Here is a 23,478-nt window from a genome sequence, read left to right on the forward strand (position 1 = left end):
AAATGGCACCCTATTCCCTACATAGCCCTATGGGCTCTGGTCAAAACTAGTGCACAATAAAGGGAATAGGATGCCTTTTGGGACTTAATTTCAGACTGCTGTCAATGTGGGTGATCTAAACCCTGAAATAGGTTAATTTGGGTGATACAGTTATACGGTAGTAATTAGAGTTACAATCATTAACATGGGTAGTTAGAGCAACAATAAGGATGATGCTCCTAGCTATTAGAAATAGGTCCCGAATTAGCCCGGGTACACGCATTACAATACTACATCCAAATGAGGAGGAAATGTACTGCCAAAGAACGAGAGAGATTGAGAGAGAGAGACAGAGGAGAGAAAGACAGTGAGAGACAGAGAGAGAGACAGAAAGAGAGAGAGAGAGAGAGAGAGAGAGAGAGAGAGAGAGACAGTGAGAGAGAGAGAGAGACAGTGAGAGACAGTGAGAGAGAGATGTTAAAACGTTGTGTAATGCTCGTTCCTAATTACCTTATTACAGAGTCATATCTCTGTTTTTTTTCTTTTCTGTACTAATTCACCACCACGCCATAGATGTTTTAACAATGGGATGGTATGGAAGAAGAATTTTCAAAGATTCGAGAAATTGCCCATCAATGCACAGTAGGGTCAGAGGAGTGCCACTGATGTCAGATCTGTTGCATCTCACGGCGAGCGAGTTAGTACAGGAAGCGATATTTCTCAAAGCTTCCCACATAAACTGAACGGGGGCAGTCGGAGCACTCTTTTGGCTGGCGTGCTACTCTTGCAATGAATCTAAGCGGGGCCCAATTATTCTACTTTCTAAGGAAGAAATAAATAGAAAGAAAAAAGCATGGCTTTTCTGAGTGCTGTTTGATAATCTCCAACGAAGGAACTCTGACAGTGTTTTCTTGTTCTGTTAGAAGGACTAGCCTAGGCCTCCAAATCATCTTTAGATCTCCCCAGGTTTTCCTCTCTTTCTTTTTTTTAATGTTGTTTAGATCTGCTCTGTAATAAAACAACTTTCCCCAGTGCATGGTACATTAGTTTGCTCAGGGAGCCTCATGAAGCCTGTCACCTGAGCCAGAAGATATAAAGGAGGTTTTAGATGACCACGGCCTTTGGGCTATAACAGACTTGATGGCTACACAGCACTGCCATATTTTTCACAGCGTGCCATTGTAAATGTTCAGGTGCTAGGAGGTGTACTTATTCACTGGAATAGCCCACGCTGTTATTATTCTCCGGCCGCTCAGTTTTCACTTTTTATTTTCCTAGGCCCACAGCTCAGCACTGCAGTTTCCTTTCTCTCTCTCTCTTTCTGCGTTACAGTGTATGTTGTCGTCCGTCGACTTCGCCAGTCGAGTATGAAGTGGAATGTAAAGTTCTTCAATTGTGTGCAGATTTCTTCTCATTTTCATTGAATTAATTCCCAAGATTACAAGTAAAAGCACCTTAGATATCTATGGGGTAAATAAAAGGATTCCTCTATCCCTTATAGGATATCAAACTACATCAGCCTGCAAGGAATTAAATAGCCTGTTAATCAGGAAGCCATGAATAAGGAGAAGATGAATGTCATTATCATGCCATGGCTGCTGTGTTGAGACAAAGACTAACTTCACCCAATCTTGCATCAGAATGGATAAACATCAACCCCCAAGATATGTTCTCAGCAGATAACCACTGACAGTGTGTGTGTGTGCAGCATATCATACTATATACCCACACATACATACACACACAATCATTCTCTCACACACACACCTACGCACACACCCCTGCTGATAAGCCAACAACAATTACGACAAGTTGTTTACGGCGGGAAAAAATAAGGATTTCAGCTCATCATTTCAAGGAAGTCCAGGTGTGGAGGGGTCAAGGTGTGGAGAGGTCAAGGTGTGGAGAGGTCAAGCTTTGGAGAGGTCAAGCTTTGGAGTGATCAAGGTGTGGAGAGGTCAAGGTGTGGAGAGGTCAAGGTGTGGAGAGGTCAAGGTGTGGAGAGGTCAAGCTTTGGAGAGGTCAAGGTGTGGAGAGGTCAAGCTTTGGAGAGGTCAAGGTGTGGAGAGGTCAAGCTTTGGAGAGGTCAAGGTGTGGAGAGGTCAAGCTTTGGAGAGGTCAAGCTTTGGAGTGATCAAGGTGTGGAGAGGTCAAGGTGTGGAGAGGTCAAGATGTGGAGAGGTCAAGCTTTGGAGAGGTCAAGCTTTGGAGTGATCAAGGTGTGGAGAGGTCTAGGCGTGGAGAGGTCAAGGTGTGGAGAGGTCAAGCTTTGGAGAGGTCAAGGTGTGGAGAGGTCAAGCTTTGGAGAGGTCAAGGTGTGGAGAGGTGTCTTATTTAAGGTAGGCTACTGACTTCATTATGTCGAGGAGGTAAAACACAGGCAGCTGACAAAGTCAAGCCGTAAACAAGATGCTACCAGGTGTGCTAGAACATTTTGGCCTGGTGACTCCTGCCTCCCTGCAGTATGTAGCAGATCCACGCAGCTCCAGGACTGCAGTATGGATACAGGGTGTCCGGGACTGTAGTATGGAGACAGGGTGTCCCGGACTGCAGTATGGATACAGGGTGTCCCGGACTGCAGTATGGAGACAGGGTGTCCCGGACTGTAGTATGGAGACAGGGTGTCCCGGACTGTAGTATGGAGACATGGTGTCCCGGACTGTAGTATGGAGACAGTGGGTCCCGGACTGCAGTATGGAGACAGGGTGTCCCGGACTGCAGTATGGAGACAGGGTGTCCGGGACTGTAGTATGGAGACAGGGTGTCCCGGACTGCAGTATGGAGACAGGGTGTCCGGGACTGTAGTATGGAGACAGGGGGTCTGGGAGCACAGTATTGAGACAGGGGGACTGGGAACACAGTATGGAGACGGGGGGTCTGGGAGCACAGTATGGAGACGGGGGGGGGTCTGGGAGCACAGTATTGAAACAGGGGTTCTGGGAACACAGTATTGAGACAGGGGGGCTGGGAACACAGTATTGAGACGGGGGGTCTGGGAGCACAGTATGGAGACGGGGGGTCTGGGAGCACAGTATGGAGACGGGGGGTCTGGGAGCGCCGGAGAGACAGGCCTTCTGTTGTTGTTGTTTTCTGTGACCCTGGCTTCCCTCTCTCTCTTTATAAACCTGTTTGCTCCCAAAGACAGGGCCTAATACAAATTAAATTAAATCAAGTTTGTGTAGGCTAGGCTAATCCCTGTGTTTATCAGCGGGTTGGAATCCCCCCCGTGAGCGAGCGGGTCAAGCGCACTGCATCTGGCCTCCTATCGGCCCTAGCCGCGCTCTCAAGCTGCTCAGCCATTCCCTGTTCGCTCCCTGACTGAAGATGACAGCAGGCCCCTACTCGACCCCCCCTCCCCACTGAGAGTGGGGATGTGAGGATGTGAGTGTGGGTGGGTGGGTGGTTGGTTGGTTGTGTGTGTGTTTCTCTCCAAGTGTATGCATGCTCTATCCTATCACTACATTGAGAATCAGCCTGGGTAAATACATGTTATAAAGCTCTATCCTATCACTACATTGAGAATCAGCCTGGGGAAATACATTTTATAAAGCTCTATCCTATCACTACATTGAGAATCAGCCTGGGGAAATACATTTTATAAAGCTCTATCCTATCACTACATTTAGAATCAGCCTGGGGAAATACATTTTATAAAGCTCTATCCTATCACTACATTGAGAATCAGCCTGGGGAAATACATTTTATAAAGCTCTATCCTATCACTACATTTAGTAGCAGCCTGAAGAAATACATTTGCTTATTGAAATAAGGTGGTTGAACTAGAACAACATGGCAGTGTGAATGACATTCCCTGTAGAGATGTGAGAGATAGAATGCTGTTGTTATGACTATGATGCCTTGGTGGCAGCCTGTCATGGCCCCTGGTGGCTGCCTGTCATGGCCCCTGGTGGCAGCCTGTCATGGCCCCTGGTGGCAGCCTGTCATGGCCCCTGCTTACCAAGCTGTTACTTGGCTGTACAGATGTGTGAGTGACGTGCTGGAGGAGGTATTGCGACTCCCGTCAATCCCACCCCTAGCTGACAGCTGCCTAGAAAGGCCATTCTGAAAAACGAGGGTCAGATGTACCTCACATGTAACCTCCGACACCAGGGGGGCTCAGAGCTAACTAGGGCCTTCCATTACTGGATGGGAGCCGTGATTGGAACAGCCCTGTTGTGGTTAGAAGCCACAGATAGTAAATGCACATCTGTCTATTAAAGGCCCCCCTCTCTATGATTCAGTAGGTAGCAAGAGCCGCCCTATCATATCCACCATTCACCTAACCCTATCATATCCACCATTCACCTAACCCTATCATATCCCCCATTCACCTAACCCTGTCATATCCCCCATTCACCTAACCCTATCAAATCCACCATTCACCTAACCCTATCATATCCCCCATTCACCTAAACCTATCATATCCTCCATTCACCCAAACCTATCATATCCCCCAGTCACTTAACCCTATCATATTGTTGTATCATTTGATTTACACAACATGCCTACCACTTTGAAGATGCAAAAAAAAAAATATTGTGAAACAAACAAGAAATAAGACAAAAAATGAAAACTTGAGCGTGCATAACTATTCACCCCCACAAAGTCAATCATTTGTAGAGACACCTTTTGCAGCAATTACAGCTGCAAGTCTCTTAAGGTATGTCTCTATAATCTAGCCACTGGGATTTTTGGCAATTTTTCTATGAAAAACTGCTCCAGCTCCTTCAAGTTGGATGGGTTCCGCTGGTGTACAGCAATCTTTAAGTCATACCACAGATTCTAAATTGGATTGAGGTCTGGGCTTTGACTAGGCCATTCCAAGATATTTAATCTTTCCCCTTAAAACACTTGAATGTTCCTTTAGCAGTATGCTTAGGGTCATTGTCCTGCTGGAAGGTGAACCTCTGTCACAGTCTCAAATCTCTGGAACACTGAAACAAGTTTCCCTCAATAATTTTCCTGTATTTAGCACCATCCATCATTCCTTCAATTCTGACCAGTTTCCCAGTCCCTGCCGATTAAAAACATCCCCACCGCATGATGCTGCCACCACCATGCTTCTCTGTGGGGATGGTGTTCTCGGGGTGATGATAAGTGTTGGGTTTGCGCCAGACATAGCATTTTCCTTGATGGCCTAAAAGCTCAATTTTAGTCTCATCTGACCAGAGTACCTTCTGCAGTATGTTTGGGGAGTCTCCCACATGCCTTTTGGCAAACACCAAACAAGTTTGCTTATTTTTTTCTTTAAGCAATGGCTTTTTTTCTGGACACTCTTCCGTAAAGCCCCGCTCTGTGTGTATGGCTTAAAGTGGTCCTATGGACAGATACTCCAATCTCTGTTGTGGAGCTTTGCAGCTCCTTCAGGGTTATCTTTGGTCTCTTTGTTGCCTCTCTGATTAATGCCCTCCTTGCCTGGTCCATGTGTTTTGGTGGGCGGCCCTCTCTTGGCAGGTTTGTTGTGGTGCCATATTCTTTCCATTTTTTAAATACTGGATTTAATGGTGCTCTGTGGGATGTTCAAAGTTTCTGATATTTTTTTATAACCCAACCCTGATCTGTACTTCTCCACAACTTTGTCCCTGACCTGTTTGGAGAGCTCCTTGGTCTTCATGGTGCCGCTGGCTTGGTGATGCCCCTTGCTAGTGGTGTTGCAGACTCTGGGGCCTTTCAGAACAGGTGTATGAGATCATGTGACAGATCATGAGACCTTTATTTAACTAATTATGTAGGTAATTGGTTGCACTAGATCTTATTTAGGAGCTTCATAAGCAGGAGATATGAGGAGATAGCTAGATAGAGGCTCTCATTTGTGAGACAGGAAAGTGTATCAGTAGTGGTGCTGCACAACCAGTGTATACAGGTACTGTGTGTGTGTGTGTGTGTGTGTGTGTGTGTGTGTGTGTGTGTGTGTGTGTGTGTGTGTGTGTGTGTGTGTGTGTGTGTGTGTGTGTGTGTGTGTGTGTGCGCGCGTGCGTGCGTGCGTGCGTGTTTGTTGGATTGGGATGGGAGTCAGTGAATGAGAATGTGTGTGTGTACAGTGGGGCAAAAAAGTATTTAGTCAGCCACCAATTGTGCAAGTTCTCCCACTTAAAAAGATGAGAGAGCCCTGTAATTTTCATCATAGCTACACTTCAACCATGACAGACAAAATGAGAAAAAAATACAGAAAATCACATTGGAGGATTTTTAATGAATTTATTTGCAAATTATGGTGGAAAATAAGTATTTGGTCAATAACAAAAGTTTATCTCAATACTTTGTTAAATACCCTTTGTTGGCAATGACAGAGGTCAAACGTTTTCTGTAAGTCTTCACAAGGTTTTCACACACTGTTGCTGGTATTTTGGCCCATTCCTCCATGCAGATCTCCTCTAGAGCAGTGATGTTTTGGGGCTGTTGCTGGACAACACGGACTTTCAACTCCCTCCAAAGATGTTCTATGGGGTTGAGATCTGGAGACTGGCTAGGCCACTCCAGGACCTTGAAATGCTTCTTACGAAGCCACTCCTTCGTTGCCAGGGCAGTGTGTTTGGGATCATTGTCATGCTGAAAGACCCAGGCACGTTTCATCTTCAATGCCCTTGCTGATGGTAGGCTTTGTTACTTTGGTCCCAGCTTTCTGCAGGTTATTCACTAGGTCCCCCGTGTTCTGGGATTTTTGCTCACCGTTCTTGTCATCATTTTGACCCCACGGGGTGAGATCTTGAGTGGAGCCCCAGATCGAGGGAGATTATCAGTGGTCTTGTATGTCTTCCATTTCCTAATAATTGCTCCCACAGTTGATTTCTTCAAACCAAGCTGCTTACCTATTGCAGATTCAGTCTTCCCAGCCTGGTGCAGGTCTACAATTTTGTTTCTGGTGTCCTTTGACAGCTCTTTGGTCTTGGCCATAGTGGAGTTTGGAGTGTGACTGTTTGAGGTTGTCGACAGGTGTCTTTTATACTGATAACAAGTTCAAACAGGTGCCATTAATACAGGTAACGAGTGGAGGACAGAGGAGCCTCTTAAAGAAGAAGTTACAGGTCTGTGAGAGCCAGAAATCTTGCTTGTTTGTAGGTGACCAAATACTTATTTTCCACCATAATTTGCCAATAAATTCATAAAAAATCCTACAATGTGATTTTCTGGATTTTTTTTCCTCATTGTGTCTGTCATAGTTGAAGTGGACCTATGATGACAATTACAGGCATCTCTCATCTTTTTAAGTGGGAGAACTTGCACAATTGGTGGCTGACTAAATACTTTTTTGCCCCACACGTCTGTGTGTGTGTGTGTGTGTGTATGTATGTATGTATGATCCTCTTAACCCCTGCACACACGCCCTGGCTAGTGTCCACCCCCACCACCCGTCTCGCCACAATGGCCATCCCAAGCCCAGTGTGTAAACATGACTTGTTTGAGTGAGTATTCAGGGCAAGCAGGATTAATGAGCACTGATGAAGTCCCACCTGTATCCCAGTCGGCCGCTGCCTCCCCTATTTGCCAGAGTGGCTCTCTCTGCCTTGTCTGGAGGCAGTGTGTGTGTGTGTGTGTGTGTGTGTGTGTGTGTGTGTGTGTGTGTACTTGTGTATGCGTGACTAGTGTGTTTGTGTGACTCATTCCTTATTCAGTGTCAGATTAAAACATGTCAATAACATGACCCACTCAATCCATCTCAGAGTGCATCCGCTCGCCGAGCATCCCAGTCTGTAATGAGCTGCCGCAAATCTTCATCCAACAAAAATGTCTGGAAAGATGCCTTGTCATTCTGATGAAGACGGGGACCAGAGAGAGTGAGAGTGAGAGACCTTTATTATGGAATATGACATGACAACCCAACACGGCAGCTGTCTGCCTGCTAGATATTTTGGTGGAAAACATGGCCTCTTGAGGTACATCAGATATGTTGAGGGGAAACATATCCCCTTGAGGTACATCAGATATTTTTGGAGAAAACATAGCCCCTTGTGTCATGTGGTCACTGTGGTGCACTGTCCTGGATTGATAGCTCTCTGTACACCAGCTAGGACCCGGAGATGTCAAATGTTATGTCACAGGAAAATGTTTATTCAATAATTTAATTACGTACAATAATTCAAGGTTTGGGTCGTTTGCTATCCTGCGGCACACAGCTGTACTGTGAATCATATTTATATACTGTACTCAGTGATACTGTTTCCTACAATATATCCTACTATACTGTATATTTATATTAAAGTGTAAAGGAGCACAGCCTACTCATTAAAGTTCAGCCTACTACCAGTGCCACTCTTAAGTATGTAGGATTATTAGCTAAGAATGTGGGCGAGATGCTGCAGAGTTGCTCCTATTTGAGATTTGGATTTAGTGAAAGGGAAGGAACATTCACTAAAAGCGGTGGGAATTATGAGTACATTAAATTAGTCTCCCCTCTCCCCTGTTACATTGGTGAACAGATAGAGGCCACAATTGAGTCGAAATCCTCGCTAGGTTAATTCACTTGGAAAGCTAAAATGGCTGGTAGCAACACCAGTTTCATACCTATCGCCGGAAGAACAGGACATTTGGTAAATCTGCGTGGATTACACATTCCGATTAAACGTTCCAACTTCCACCATTCTTCTAATTCCAGGTATTTCTGGAATTCCAGGGCCTGTTCAGGGAATTCCGATTTACCTGTCCACCTGTCTCAGATGACAGGTTTTGGGATGAGAGTGTGATTTTATTTCGATTTTTCCTTATTTTTTCTGTCCTGACTTCCAAATGAAGGGAAATCCCCTGGGACTGCCTCAGGGGAAGTTCCCTCTATTTGAGTTTGATTAGGTTCCCCAGGCTTAAGAGAAAAGCAAGCTGATTCATCCCTTTGAAAAAGCTGGTACGTGATAGCCAAGTTTTTTCTCCTTCCCCTTTTTAGTATGTAAAACCCCAAATCTTAATCTCGACCCATTCCTTCAGGATTTCGCTCAAGACAGACGGGCATAATAGATAGCTTTAAAAAAGGCACACGCTGACACACAAACATACACACACAGACACACACCCAACAGCACACACAAACACGCGCACACACTTAATTTCTTAACACACTTGACACACACAAGTCTCAAATGTAACCACGGTTCCCCATCCTCCCTTCTCTCTATGTCAATGGCATGACTCTACTGAACGTGATGTTACACTGATAACCTGCTACTCAGTGGATACATTGTCTTCATCTCATTTGCATTTTACCACAAAGGCAGATACACGGACAAAGCACAACACAGGTGCTATTCCACTCCTCTCCAACTCTCTCTGGCTGGGTGCGGTGGGCTAGAACAGTGCTTCTCTCTAGTAAGACAACAACAAGATCAGGCTGAAACAAACCCTCTCAGCCCCATCCTCTGGAATGCAGCAACAGACTTCTGGACGGGGGTCTATTATTAAAAATCTTTTCATCACGCTGAAAGGGAGGGAAAGTAGCTTTGACGTTTGACAACCTCATGAATTATTCATACTTTTGCTATTAATGTATGTATAATTAATCACATCTCCACTCACTTGCACACAAATGGAGCCGAAGGAGACCAAGCTTATACAGGCCTGACTGGGATGTTATAGCCTGGGCTGGCTATTGAGGCTTTACACTATTACAGGATCAAAGGGCAAGCCTCTCTCTCTCTCTCTCTCTCTCTCTCTCTCTCTCTCTCTCTCTCTCTCTCTCTCTCTCTCTCTCTGTCTCTCACTGTCTTTCTCTCCCCTGTCTCTCTCTCTCTCTCTCTCTCTCTCTCTCTCTCTCTCTCTCTCTCTCTCTCTCTCTCTCTCTCTCTCTCTCTCTCTCTCTCTCCCTCTCTCTCTCTCTCTCACCACAGATGTATCCACACCCCTTCATCTTTTCTTTTCATCAATTTATTAGAATGAACAGTTGGCGATTGTTTTCAAACTAAATTCTGTTTTACACAGGAAGGCAGAGAGAAAGATCTGAAATAAAGAAAGACTTGAACCAGGAAGTAGGACTATTGTGTTGACATATCTGTTTCATTGTGTTTCCTCCCTTGGTAGACCGGTTGTATAGTTGGGTCAAAACAATGCCGACGACACCACAACACTTGGTCAAGGTCAGTCCTGTGTTTGATTCACTCTTGGTCTGCCAATGCTTTTCTGTGGTTGTGCCCCAAATTGCACCCTATTCCCTACATAGTGAATTAATTATGACTAGATCATGGTCAAAAGACTATATAGGGAATAGGGAATAGGGAATATAGTACAGTTTGGGACACAGTCTCTCTGTGTGAACATAGTAGCACTACCACAGTGCCTGCTGACACAAAGAACTGGGAAACTGCATTTCTTAGCTCAGCTTTCAGAAAGCCATTACTACATTCCCTCCTCGCTCACTTTCATAATAAGATTGATTCCCAATTGGAGCAATTTGATTTTGGGGGCTGAATTGACAGGTGATGAAGTGAAATGATGTGGAGGACGTGGCAGGTTATTTGTCAGACGTGCCCTCTTGTCACCATAGATCGGCCGTAATTTCAGTTTGCTGGTTGACATTAAATGGTAACAACTCTAACCCTTGTATTCATCATATGGCAGACTTCAGAAAGAGAATGTGTAGTCTCATCCACTGGTTCCATGGGTGTGGTGCCTCAGGCGCTCTTTCCCCCCTGTTGAGCCTCCCTGAGGGGGCTGGGCTTCTCTGACGGAAGAGGGAAAGCTATAGCCTAGAAAATGGTACAGCATCAATAGGAAATTCTATAAGTGTGTGTTCGTGTGTGTGGTAAAGGCGGGATATTAGCAACCCATACAATCTAGATGAGCGTTTCCACCCTCTCTCGTTGGTAAACACTGCATAACTCCCACTCCTACCAGGTGCTATGGTGGTCTGGTGTGTTGTCATGGGTAGTGCCACACAGAGCAAATCTGAGCTGGTTAGGGGTTCTACAGTAGCAGGTCTGTTGTGGCGTCAGCAGTAGCAGTGGTGGCGGGGGTGGCAAAACAGGCATGCAAATCAGAGTTTGTCAGAGCAGCGTTTTTTGGAGAGGGGAAGAGAGAGAGAGACTTGCGTGACAGAGAGAGTGTGAGAGGCTTAAGGGTGAGTATTTCTTTTCACGATCAGAATGTGCAAGAGCAGGGTGTAGGATGAGAGGCTGCACAACCATAACCACACACACACACACACACACACACACACACACACACACACACACACACACACACACACACACACACACACACACACACACACACACACACACACACACACACACACACACACACACCCCTCTCTCTCTCACTGATCCCTACTAGCTGTCCCCTTCCTGCGGAAGAGGATATAAACAAAATGTCCTTCCCGGGACTCAAGGGACCCTATGAGTAAGCCCTGCTATAAGATGAGTCAACACTGAGACTGCAGACCGAGAGTGTGAAGGACCAAATCAGGCGTGAAAATAAGCCTGATGGAACGCCATCAATCCGTTTTAATTGAGGAAGTTCATGTTTTTTCTACGTTGATGATGTTGTGGACTATTTTCTTATTTATAGATGTAGTGTAGAAGGAATGGTGCAGCCAGAGGCTGTGTGACTCACTAAAGTGATACAGCCTCGGCCGAGTGTGTCTGCACAACAACTTGACAGGATTAGAGGCCTGCATCCATGACAGACATGGAGCGCTCCTCTTTCCAGACCTCACTGGCACCTTTTTATTTATCACCACTCACTCAACTCCCCATTGCAACCAAGTCCCAGCAAGGTTTTAGTCATTTGAGTTAAGGGTTTCGCTCTTCTGAAAGGAATTAAATGGCAAACTAATGGCCATTTTATCTACAGCGCCGAAAACAAGGACACGGCACAATAATTCATAATTTGCGGCGAAACTGTGGTGCTTCAATTAGTCCACTTTTTTTTTGCATCCCTCCCTTGTGTAAATGCTAATTGCATTGGTTGATGTATCGGGACTCGGCAGTGATAAAAAATGTTTTAACAGAAATTGCTGAGGAGGTGGTGTGGCAAGATTTCTATCATCTGTTATCTTTTTTTTCTATTTCCCTGACACCTGCTGAACTGGCCTGGTGTTAGTCTGCTCCCAACCCGTCCTTCTCTCTCTCTCTCTCTCTCTCTCTCTCTCTCTCTCTCTCTCTCTCTCTCTCTCTCTCTCTCTCTCTCTCTCTCTCTCTCTCTCTCTCTCTCTCTCTCTCTCTCTCTCTCTCTCACCCCCATATACAATGAATACACTTGCATTCGTACTACGGAACCAATTGTCACACTGGGAAGGAAGACAAATCAAATCTCACGGCAGCCACTAAGCGGGGAGATTGCTTTTCCTCTCTCTGCTGCGGGAGTAAGAGCGCCACAGAGGAGGATCCCACTAGTGCCCCCTTCACGGGAGGAATCGAGGGAGGAAGAGAAGGGAAATGTGGAGGCCTTTAGGGCTGGAGCTAGAGGGCTAGGAGATAGGTGACACTTTACCCCCAAGGAGTCTTCTCTATCTCCCTCCTCCCTCATTCCCTCCCTCCATCTCCCCTTTCACTATGACACCACCAATGCCCCCCTTTTGTTTAACCCCCCAAAACGCTGTAAACCTCCTGTCCTCCTCTTCTCCAGACAAAACAGGACAATAATTACGGGGATAGAGTAACTCCGGTCGTCAAACTGGGGCCACTCAGATCACAACAACACATTATCCAACCTGACTAAGTACCATTTGCGGTGGCCTCGCGGTAGTTAAGCGGGCCTCTCCTCATCCTCCATCGGTCTGAAACTCAACCTCAGAGCGAGAAATATTGACATGTTCTCCTCTGGATTTTGAAAGGCGGTCATCTACATTGGGTAGAGGTGGACGGACGGGGGTGGACGGTACATTTCTTTACAGGAAGCCACCCTGCTAATGTATCTGTCTGTTTTCACCCTCAGAACGACCCTCTCCAGAGTGCCTCCTTATCAATGCACTAGGCAAGGTTGTGCACCTTCCTGTTTTGTGTTTGCCTATGTGATAATAGAGGAAACCCACTGAATCAACATTTTTTCCATGTCATTTCAACAAAATTCCATGCGGTGATATTGAATCAATGTGGGAAACTGATTGCATTTGCAAAAAGGAATCAAAGAAAAGGAATTTCATAATTTTGTCACCTAACTTTCAACCTCAATAAATATTTTATTGATTTCATGTTGAATTCATATTAGTTGACAACTCAACCAAATGTAAATAGAAAATAGATGTTGAACTGACATCTATGCCAGTGGGGATGCACTCACTTTATTGCCACTGATTTTTCTGATGAATAGAGTCCCTTGGGGGAGCACGGGTCCATGTAAGCTGTTCTAGTGTACAGTTGAATAACAGATCAAATCATTTTGAGGGCAGAAGACCTAGAATAACTCATTTCTGGGGACCGCATTTATTCCACCAGAATTTCTGGGGACCACATTATTATTTAAATTTTCATCCCAAATCTAATGACAACCTTAAAATCAGGACATGTCTATATTTACGTCAACAAATAACCTTAAATTTATTGCATTTTCATCTTTAATCAAAATGAAAAGAAACCAATAAATATATTTACTCAATAAAATGGTATTTTTTTAAATGATCTTTCTCACAAACATTTGTATATTTTCCCATACAAATAATAATAACAATAAAAAAATGGAATACCACTCTTTTAAGGGGTTACGATGACATGACTTGTGGTGAACACTAAGCAGTGCATTTTGGGAAATGCAGTCTTTATGACGTAGCCCAGTGTGTAGATAACTAAACCACCATAGAGCCTAAGTTTCATCCCTCCCTCCACCACTCCTCTCAGGACTACCCTCCACCGCTCCTCTAGGGACTACCTTCCACCACTCCTCTCAAGACAATCCTCCACCTCTACTCTAGGGACTACTCTCCACCACCCCTCTCGGGACTACACCACCACTCCTCTCGGGACTACCTTCCACCACTCCTCTCGGGACTACACCATCACTCCTCTCGGGACTACCTTCCACCACTCCTCTTGGGACTACACTCCATCACTCCTCTCGGGACTACCCTCCACCACCCCTCTCGGGACTACACTCCACCACTCTTCTCGGGACTAACCTCCACCACCCCTCTCGGGACTACACTCCATCACTCCTCTCGGGACTACCCTCCACCACCCCTCTCGGGACTACACTCCACCACTCCTCTGGACTACCCTCCACCACCCCTCTCGGGACTACCCTCCACCACTCCTCTGGACTACCCTCCACCACCCCTCTCGGGACTACCCTCCACCACTCCTCTCGGGACTACACTCCACCACCCCTCCCGGGACTACCCTGCACCACCCCTCTCGGGACTACACTCCACCACTCCTCTCGGGACTACCCTCCACCACCCCTCTCGGGACTACGCTCCACCACTCCTCTCGGGACTACCCTCCACCACCCCTCTCGGGACTACGCTCCACCACTCCTCTGGACTACCCTCCACCACCCCTCCCGGGACTACCCTGCACCACCCCTCTCGGGACTACACTCCACCACTCCTCTCGGGACTACCCTCCACCACCCCTCTCGGGACTACGCTCCACCACTCCTCTCGGGACTACCCTCCACCACCCCTCTCGGGACTACCCTCCACCACTCCTCTGGACTACCCTCCACCACCCCTCTCGGGACTACCCTCCACCACTCCTCTCGGGACTACACTCCACCACCCCTCCCGGGACTACCCTGCACCACCCCTCTCGGGACTACACTCCACCACTCCTCTCGGGACTACCCTCCACCACCCCTCTCGGGACTACGCTCCACCACTCCTCTCGGGACTACCCTCCACCACCCCTCTCGGGACTACGCTCCACCACTCCTCTCGGGACTACCCTCCACCACCCCTCTCGGGACTACGCTCCACCACTCCTCTCGGGACTACGCTCCACCACTCCTCTCGGGACTACGCTCCACCACTCCTCTCGGGACTACGCTCCACCACTCCTCTGGACTACCCTCCACCACCCCTCTCGGGACTACCCTCCACCACCCCTCTCGGGACTACGCTCCACCACTCCTCTCGGGACTACCCTCCACCACCCCTCTCGGGACTACCCTCCACCACCCCTCTCGGGACTACCCTCCACCACCCCTCTCGGGACTACGCTCCACCACCCCTCTCTGGACTACATTCAATGCCGTGCTTGCTATTCCAAACCAATTACAGGGCTCGATCCAGGGTAAGATTCATCAGGAAATGTGTATCTCTTTAATAAAGTTTTCCCCTTGTTACTCCCACAATACATGTTCATTAGCTTCTCACTGAATGCCCGGGCTAGATGGAGATCAAGACATTTTAATGAGTGCTCACTGGGACCGAAGTGGAGCACAGGTGGCGCGCTACACCAAAAAAACATGATATGATATGATATATATTTATATATCTACATACAGTGCATACACGTCCAACCCCGGTAAGACTAGCAAAAATAATTGCAGACACCCAATTACGTTTGATATTAATGGAGTCAAGCCGGACAGGAACAAAGGAGTTTTGTTCTCTATCCACTGCTTGTCGAGCAAACACGCCATGGTGCGCTCTGAATTAAGGGCAGCTAATAAAATGTTAATTAAAATGGCTTTTACTAATTATCTCCTTGATAACAATGAGTTAAAGTTTAATTAGACGGAGGGGAAAAAGCGGCCCGCCGCAGCTAACCGCTAACCTTCAGTGCGTCCAGATGCATCGTCATCTCTCAAATCTCAATCAGGAGGCCGCCTGCCCTGCCGTCTTCGCTAATTACAATATTATCTCGCTGCAGAGGTAATTAGCCAGCGTGGAGGTGAGACGACAAACAATGGCCTTATTTGGCCTGTGATTGAAGGTATTTTGGCAGGCCTAGTCTACTAGACAGAGGCGGTGGAATAAACAAGACATTTAACCCACAATAACAACTGTGACTTACATTGGTGTACAATTAACCATTGTAGTACACCAGGGCTATTCAACTGACGGCCTGCGGGCCAGAACCGACCCGTTTACTAATTTAGACTGGTGGTTGAATTATGAAAATGAATTAAAGTCTGCAAAAAAATCCCTGCCAAAATCCAAATTTCAGTTCCAAAATGAGGAGCACTATTTTGGTTGTCTATAGTGTGGTTCCTCAAGGTTTCTTGCGCCTATGTGGCATGTTGATAATTTTGTCTTCTTATGAAAGTGGCTTTAGAATTTGAATGGTTTAAGCTAAATATTATGACCCCATTCCTGAAAGCTACGACTCCCAGAAACACGTACGTGCCTTCTGTTTCCATCTCTGATACACAAGGACTCGTTAGAAGGGAGTGTGACAAAAAACACCTGGGAAATTATTTCAAAGCATAACGTCAGGCTGGAATTTGTCAGTACCTGATTTGACATATCTTTGTGTTTTTTATTGAGATGCTTAGTTTTCAGATAATTTTAAAATGACCTAAGCTTTTAATAGTTGTTTAAATAAAATAAAAATGTATGGTGAGTGAGCATTGTGCCCTATCAAATGTTATGGTTGCACTTTTACTCAACATTGGTTGAGTGCCTTCCACTTCTTTTCTAATTAAATAATGAACTAACTAATGAACTAACTAATGAATTAAATAGACCTGTTGTATATTCTTAGAAAAAATGGTTCCAAAAGTGTTCTTCAGCTGTCCCTGTAGGATAACCCTATTTGGTTCCAGGTGGAACCCTTTTTGTTTCCAGGTACAACCCTTTTGGGTTCCATGTAGAACCCTCTGTGGAAAGGGTTTTACCTGGAACCCAACACCCACATAAAGAAACACCCTAAATTGTAGCCCGCGTTTACACTCCAGTCATTACTATGAGCCTGTTCTCCCCAATTAAGATGCCACCAACTTAATTACACCAACTGGTGTAATTGCAGACCACAATTTGGGGTGTTACTTTATGAGGGTGTTGCCTGATATCAGGAAACCCTTATTGATACCTGCCATCGGCTGGTTCAGGTGTTATGAGACTGATTGTTTCTCGACACAGATGATCTGGTTACATAGCAGGTTAGGATTACAAATTAGCGTGGCATGTTAGGAGAATGAGGTTAAGGTTAGGCAAAGGGTTAGGCTTAGCTACAATGCTACAGTTGTCTACAACTGTGCCCTACGCGAAAGAAAAGTCCACGGACAAATGGTGAGCATCAATGGATGTAACGTGATATCAAGAAATGCCTATATCAGAAAATCCCCCTAATTTGCGGTCTGCAATTAGCGGCCTCTGCCCTGAGATTGTAAGGTTGCGAGTTCAATCCCTGAATGAGTCATACCAAACACGATAAAAATGGGACCTGATGTGTCTCTGTTTGGCATTCAGCATCAAGGAGATAGATTGGGGGTAAGGCCTTGTGATAGACTAGTGTCCTGTTCAGGGGGTTTACTTGTACATCAAGCTGACTCATGCAACAGAAACAGGAGATAGGCTCCTGGCCTATGAGCTGTTCTGGCTCACACAAGACAAGGCTACTTACTTACTTTACACTTCTGTGAACTAAAATACAGTACTTTGTTAAAGCATGGGAGTTCCTCTAAGAACAATGCTAGCGCTGATATATTTATGATAATGCTTGTATTGTATTTGTATTTGAAGCTCAGGGAGATAATTCCAGGGTTACTAAAGAGTAAAACAAACACAGACACTTGCATTTACCTAGCATTAACAAGCTGTTCCATTGTTTCAAAGACCACAACGGGGGTCACAGGGTGCTATTTTAGGGCGGCAGGTGGCCTAGTGGTTAGAGTGTTGGGCCAGTAACTGAAAGGTTGCTAGATCGAATCCCCGAGATGACAAGGTAAATATCTGTCGTTCTGCCCCTGAACAAGGCAGCTAACCCACTGTTCCTAGGTCGTCATTGTAAATAAGAATTTGCCTCGTTAAATAAATAAAACATTTTGGGTCACAGGGTGCTATTTCCCACAGGCAACATTACCCCCCCCCCCCCCTTGCTTTCTACTGAAGGGTGGGGGCATGTTTTATGGGGTGTTTTTAAGTCAGGATGTCTCAATAAAGACCATCAAAAGCCTCTCTCTCTCTTCTGTATTGTGGTTTCTGCCTCAACCTACACAGGTTCAACTGGAGAGGGTGGGGATTAGGTTTCACCGTCTAACAAGGTGAAAGCAAAACTCAAGTGCCATTTTTAATCCAAATCTGTTTGGTCACCCTGCGTTGCTGCCTCACTGCCTCACCGTTACACACGGCTCCCTGCTCCCATGAACAGCAGGGCCGAGCCGGCAAGAAATGTCCCTCAATTGATAATCAGTGAGTTCGCTCCACCGCCTGCATTAACCTCGTTCATCTAGGGGTGACTCTTTTTTTCAGGATGTTTGAGAAGTAACACTTCCTCACCGGATGGGAGCCATTGACTCGGTCTCTCTATCCCTTTATCTGGGATGTAATGAGTCCATGAGAGGAATTTCTCCCTCTTCCCACAGGAAAACAATTGCATATTATCAAAGTCTGTTGAAAGGGTCAGGTCATGGAGTTTTTTATGGGCCCCCTGGGGATGTCCTTTGAGAGTGCCTTTCATACCCCCTTGACATGTTATCTGGATGTGAGTGGATGTTGGCCAATCACAAAAGACTACCTGTTCAATGTCCCCTCTCTCCCCTGTCAGTACTCTCCTCTCTAACTCACTACAACAGTCTTCTATAAATGTTGGGGGATTTTATTTTTTTATGTTGAATGCTGGATTCCTTTTACTGAGTAGATTCTCACCAGACACAAGGGGATGCCTCAACGTCCTCTCTCTCCGCTGTCAGAGCTCCCCTCTCCCTCAACCTCTTTCTATAAATATGTGTGAAGTTAAAAAGTTAAACGCATGATGCCTTGGAACTATGTGGGTCAGAGATCCATCATATGCAGATTCTTCCGTGCTGGATTTTTATCTGCTATTGCCGAAAGTTAAGATTCCCCCTGGTACGCTCTTAATTTCTTCTTTCCACACTTTTATTTATTTAATATTTATAGATTCCAATCTGCTCAAAAGTGGTTGAGGAGAAAGAGAGAGATCTAGAGAGGAGAAAAAAGGGAAACTTCTCTTCCTCCTCTCTCTCGCTCTATCTCTCTGCGTGATGCACTGTCCTCCCTAATGATCCCATTTTGAAGACTGTGGTCTGACGGAGGGAGGGAGAGGATGGAAGCAGGGTGGGAGGGAGGAGAGGCCCTGCTCACTGCAGCACTTTCCTCAGCTCTCTCAGCTCCTAGTCTGCCTTTCTCTCTCCCTGTCTCCCTGGGTGTGCTTTGAAAGAGAATGGTTTCTGCCTTTGAAAGCAGAGGCTCGCTCACCAGCCCTTTGTGTAAAATAAAATGTATATTGAAAGGCAATTACCGGTGTAACATTATTTGGTTCCCTACGTAATTAAATGCATCTCTTCTGTGTTTTTTCTCCCTCCCCCCTCTTCTCCTCTTTCTCCTCTTCCCCCTCCTCCCCCAATCTTCTGTTATAGACGGAGAACTATATCGACTCCAGCTACGTAAACAGCCGAGCACACCTTATCAAAAGGTACTTCTCGATTAGACAATTTTATGATTTTCGCTATCAATCATTGTGATCCATAATTGTCTGATGGTATTGGCTGCAAATGCATGAGTGCGCATGTTGTTAAAATCAGTGTTTGTTCTGTGTATTCGATACAAATTGACAGAATCAAGAATATAATTTGGAATTAAACTCTAAAATGTTCCCTCCCTGTTCTGTTAGGTCACCTTTGACTCTCTATCTTCACATCATGAATAATTCTACCCATTCCCATTAAAAAACAATTATCCATCTTGCACATTAAGCAATTCTGAAAAACTACTGCTAAATCGCGGATCTTAAAACAACTTACACATCACGATAAATAAGTTTAAAGAAATCAAATAACATTTTTGCCAGGAAAGTGATTTCAGTACTGAGGTTCGCAGCACAGTTAGATCTCAGTGTATAAAAATACATCAGCTCAATGCTGTTACGAAAGTACCAATAATGAAGTTCATTTGTCTGCCATTTTGAGAACATTGAGCTGAGCACAAGTGTTGTCTTTGTGAGGTATTAGTAATAGTGCATTCCTGAGTCCACCTGAAGCAGGATGTTAGGGGAGTTAGTGGTTCTGAGGGTGGTAGTGTAGACAACCCTAATAACGGCCTGCAGCGATTCGGGGGGGAGGGGGGGGGGGGGGGGCAGGACTATAATTCCCCCTTTTTACCTGCAGCTATGGAACATTCCAACTTCCCTTTGTTTGAGCCCATCCCCATTTGAGATTCCCTGTGTTTATGTAAACAAAGCGCCTGAGAGGCGCCTCTGCAGCACACTACAAAGTTATCCCCCCTAGGAGCATGTGGGCCTGTGGTCTGGGACAGATGCCATAACACTGATAACATCAGAGAGATGTAGAGCCATCATTACCACCACTGCACTCCCTCTCTCTCTCATTTTCCCAGGCAGGCTTCTCACAGGAAAGAAGGGAACTGCTGCCGCTACTATTTATTTTCTCTTTTCTCTTCTTTTCTTTTCTTCTCTTCCCTTCTCTTCTATTTCATTATCTTCTCTTTTCTTCTCTTTTATTTCATTCTCTTCTCTTCTCTTTCCTTCTCTTTCATTATATTTCCTTCTCTTCCCTTCCCTTCTCTTCTACTTCCTTCTCTTCTCTTCTCTTCTCTTTCCTTCTCTTTGCTTCTCTTCTCGTTCCTTCTCTTCTGTCCTTCTCTTTCCTTCTCTTCTCTTATCTTCTCTTTCCTTCTCCTCTATTTACGTCTCTTCTATTTACTTATCTTTCCTTCTCTATTTACTTCTCTTCTCTTTCCTTCTCTTCTCTTTCCTTCTCTTCTCTTTCGTTTCCTTCTCTTTTCTTCTCTTCTATTTACTTCCCTTCTATTTCCTTCTCTTTCTTTCTCTTCTCTTTTCTCTCTCACTCTGCTACATGTACAAGTATACATTCACCCCCTCCCTCAATACCAGTCTTGTTTGCCTAGCACAATTTGTTCCAATGGGCTGGCAATCAAATGAATGGAATTCATGCATGTACTATACAGCTGCTGATGGCCTTTCTCCCCTGCCTCTATTGGCTGTAAGCCCCAAACAAGACAGATGCAATCTGTGCACATACTGTATGTGCGCATAGCATTTTCTATACCCCTTTGATTGAACAGTAGAGAGTGATTGATTGCATCCCATTTTAAAGGCCCACTCCTTTTTTTGAAAAACAACACAACGGCAGCTATGACACTTGGTTTGCTATAAAGCTGAGGGATGGGCCTTCTCTTTCATTCTCTTTCATTCTCTTTCGTTCTCTTTTCTTCTCTTCTCTCATTTACAAGTGATATTCTTAATGAATCAATGGGTATGTAATAATCTCATCAATTTAAATGATAAAAACCTCCGTCAATACCCAGCGTGGGTCTTTAAAGTCACAACGGTTCACACTAGCGATGCCCTTGAAGTCAGTGCATCGGCACCCACGCTGTCCCTTTTAGAAACAGCCTGCAGCCTCTCTGCTCCGCTATCAGCCCAGTAAAAAAATGGCCTCTTAATCCCAAAAAGCCCCAACAGAGTTTATCTGTGCCTCCACCACCAACATCACAATCACCACCCTCCGACTACTGCAGGAGTAGCAAGGTTCTGTTCCCTACACTAATAAAATGTGGAAGGCTGTGAAGTTGTGCCCTTTATACAGCTGAGGCCAGAGTTAAGAGGAGTCCTCCTGAAGATGCCTACCACCTCTCTCCTTGTGTCAACGTTTCCAGTGCCTCGAGAGCTGTGTGAGAGCGAAGGATGCAGAGAGACACGTTCATTTAGCAGTCAAGGAGGAAAGAGTGAAAAGGGGTAAAGATTGAGAAAAATGTAATAAAGCAAAGAAAGAAAGAGCAAAAAAATAGATCTACAAAGAGAGAGATGGATAGGGAGAGGTGCTGAAGGAGAAAGGAGAGAGCTTCTGATTGAAGTTGATGTGACAGGAAATCAACATTCTCTCCTCCTCTCCCTCCCTCCTTCCCTCTGTAGCACATCGACATTCAAGGACCTGGAGGGCAATAGTCTGAAGGACAGCGGGCACGAGGAGAGCGACCAGACGGACAGTGAGCACGACGTCCAGAGAGGCCACTACATAGACACGGCTGTCAACGATGTGCTCAATATGACCGTGCCCCCCAACGTCTGCCAGCTGCCCGACCAAGGTAGGAGAAAAGGTGTGTGGAAAGCTGTGTGTGTTACTCATCATTCATCCCTTATTGTTAGAATAAGAATTCCCATCAGTTACTCGGTAACTGTGTGTTACTCATCATTCATCCCTTATTGTTAGAATAAGAATTCCCATCAGTTACTCGGTAACTCAGTGTTACGGTTTACACTGCCACCCAGAGCACCTTTAAGCTGTACATTATGCCCACTCCTACTTAAGCCTGAGAGACCTTTGTGTGTGTGTGTGTGTGTGTGTGTGTGTGTGTGTGTGTGTGTGTCCATAGAATAAGAATTAAACTGGCAGTGATCATGTTCAAAGTTGTCTGACAACCACCAGAACACTTCAACCACAACGCCATTCTCCCAGAAACCTTTTACTGGCTTTGACTGTCATATGTGGTTGTTTATCTACCTTAGTTGAATGCACTGACTGTAAGTCCCTCTGGATAAGAGTGTCTATTAAATGACCAAAGTGTAAAATTGAAATGTAGAATTAATTATATTTCTAAGTGTGTATCTGTGTGTTTACACCAAGCAGAGCATTATGCCCACTTTCAGACAAGGGCCCTCAGATCTGTGTGAATACCTCAGTACTTTCCTTTGAAGTCCCCGTGCTAATGTAGAGGGATCCCTCCCAGCCAGGGCAGCCTTTGATACAAGGCTCCGGTAACATTATTGCCTGATAGTAGGCCTAGCCATGTCTGTCTGGCAGTATTCATCGGCAGTAGACTTCTGAGGCGCTTGAATGGCGGATAGCAAGAGCAATTAGGCTGACAAAGGTGGAAGGTGGGTGGGTGGGGGGGGCTCTACATATCGTTGTAACCTCTCTCATACATTATTCAGCAGGATCATTTAGCGGAGGAATTAATGTTGATGTTTCTTTGCCGACTTCCACAGTTTAACGACACATCAGAATCCATGGCAGGGGAAGTAGAAGGGGTCATGTTCGTTCTTCACTACTGCTAGTCAGTTAGTGGTTCCTGGTTCCATGGTTCTTGAGTGGTGGAGATGGGGAGCTTATGTGAAGAAGTGTCATAGAGAAAGGGGGGGGGGGGGGTGTGAGAGGGAATGAGTGTGAGAGGGAGGGAGATGGAGGGATAGAGCGAGAAAGGGATTGAGCATGAGAGGGAGGGAGATGGAGGGGTAGAGGGAGAGCGAGAAAGGGACTGAGCGTGAGAGGGAGGGAGATGGAGGGGTAGAAGGAGAGCGAGAAAGGGACTGAGCGTGAGAGGGAGGGAGATGGATGGGTAGAGGGAGAACGAGAAAGGGACTGAGCGTGAGAGGGAGGGAGATGGAGGGGTAGAGGGAGAGCGAGAAAGGGACAGAGCGTGAGAGAGAGGGAGATGGAGGGGTTGAGGGAGAGCGAGAAAGGGACTGAGTGTGAGAGAGA

General features: G+C 45.8%; 1 protein-coding gene across 7 annotated transcripts in view; it reads left to right on the forward strand.

The window, feature by feature from the left end:
* The window catches only part of pcdh19 (protocadherin 19), a 90,179-nt gene that overhangs the window by 35,379 nt on the left and 31,322 nt on the right, over positions 1-23,478 (forward strand). For 4 of the 7 annotated variants that reach the window (XM_021561495.2, XM_021561499.2, XM_021561497.2 and 1 more), the window contains exons 3-4: positions 19,378-19,433; positions 21,912-22,096. In XM_021561495.2, coding sequence (XP_021417170.1) covers positions 19,378-19,433; positions 21,912-22,096 — 241 coding nt within the window. The remainder of the gene's footprint in view (positions 1-19,377; positions 19,434-21,911; positions 22,097-23,478) is intronic. The other 3 variants (XM_021561496.2, XM_021561498.2, XM_021561500.2) reach the window with 1 other exon arrangement.

The sequence above is a fragment of the Oncorhynchus mykiss genome, chromosome 14, assembly GCF_013265735.2.
Source record: "Oncorhynchus mykiss isolate Arlee chromosome 14, USDA_OmykA_1.1, whole genome shotgun sequence".
Lineage (NCBI taxonomy): Eukaryota > Metazoa > Chordata > Actinopteri > Salmoniformes > Salmonidae > Oncorhynchus > Oncorhynchus mykiss.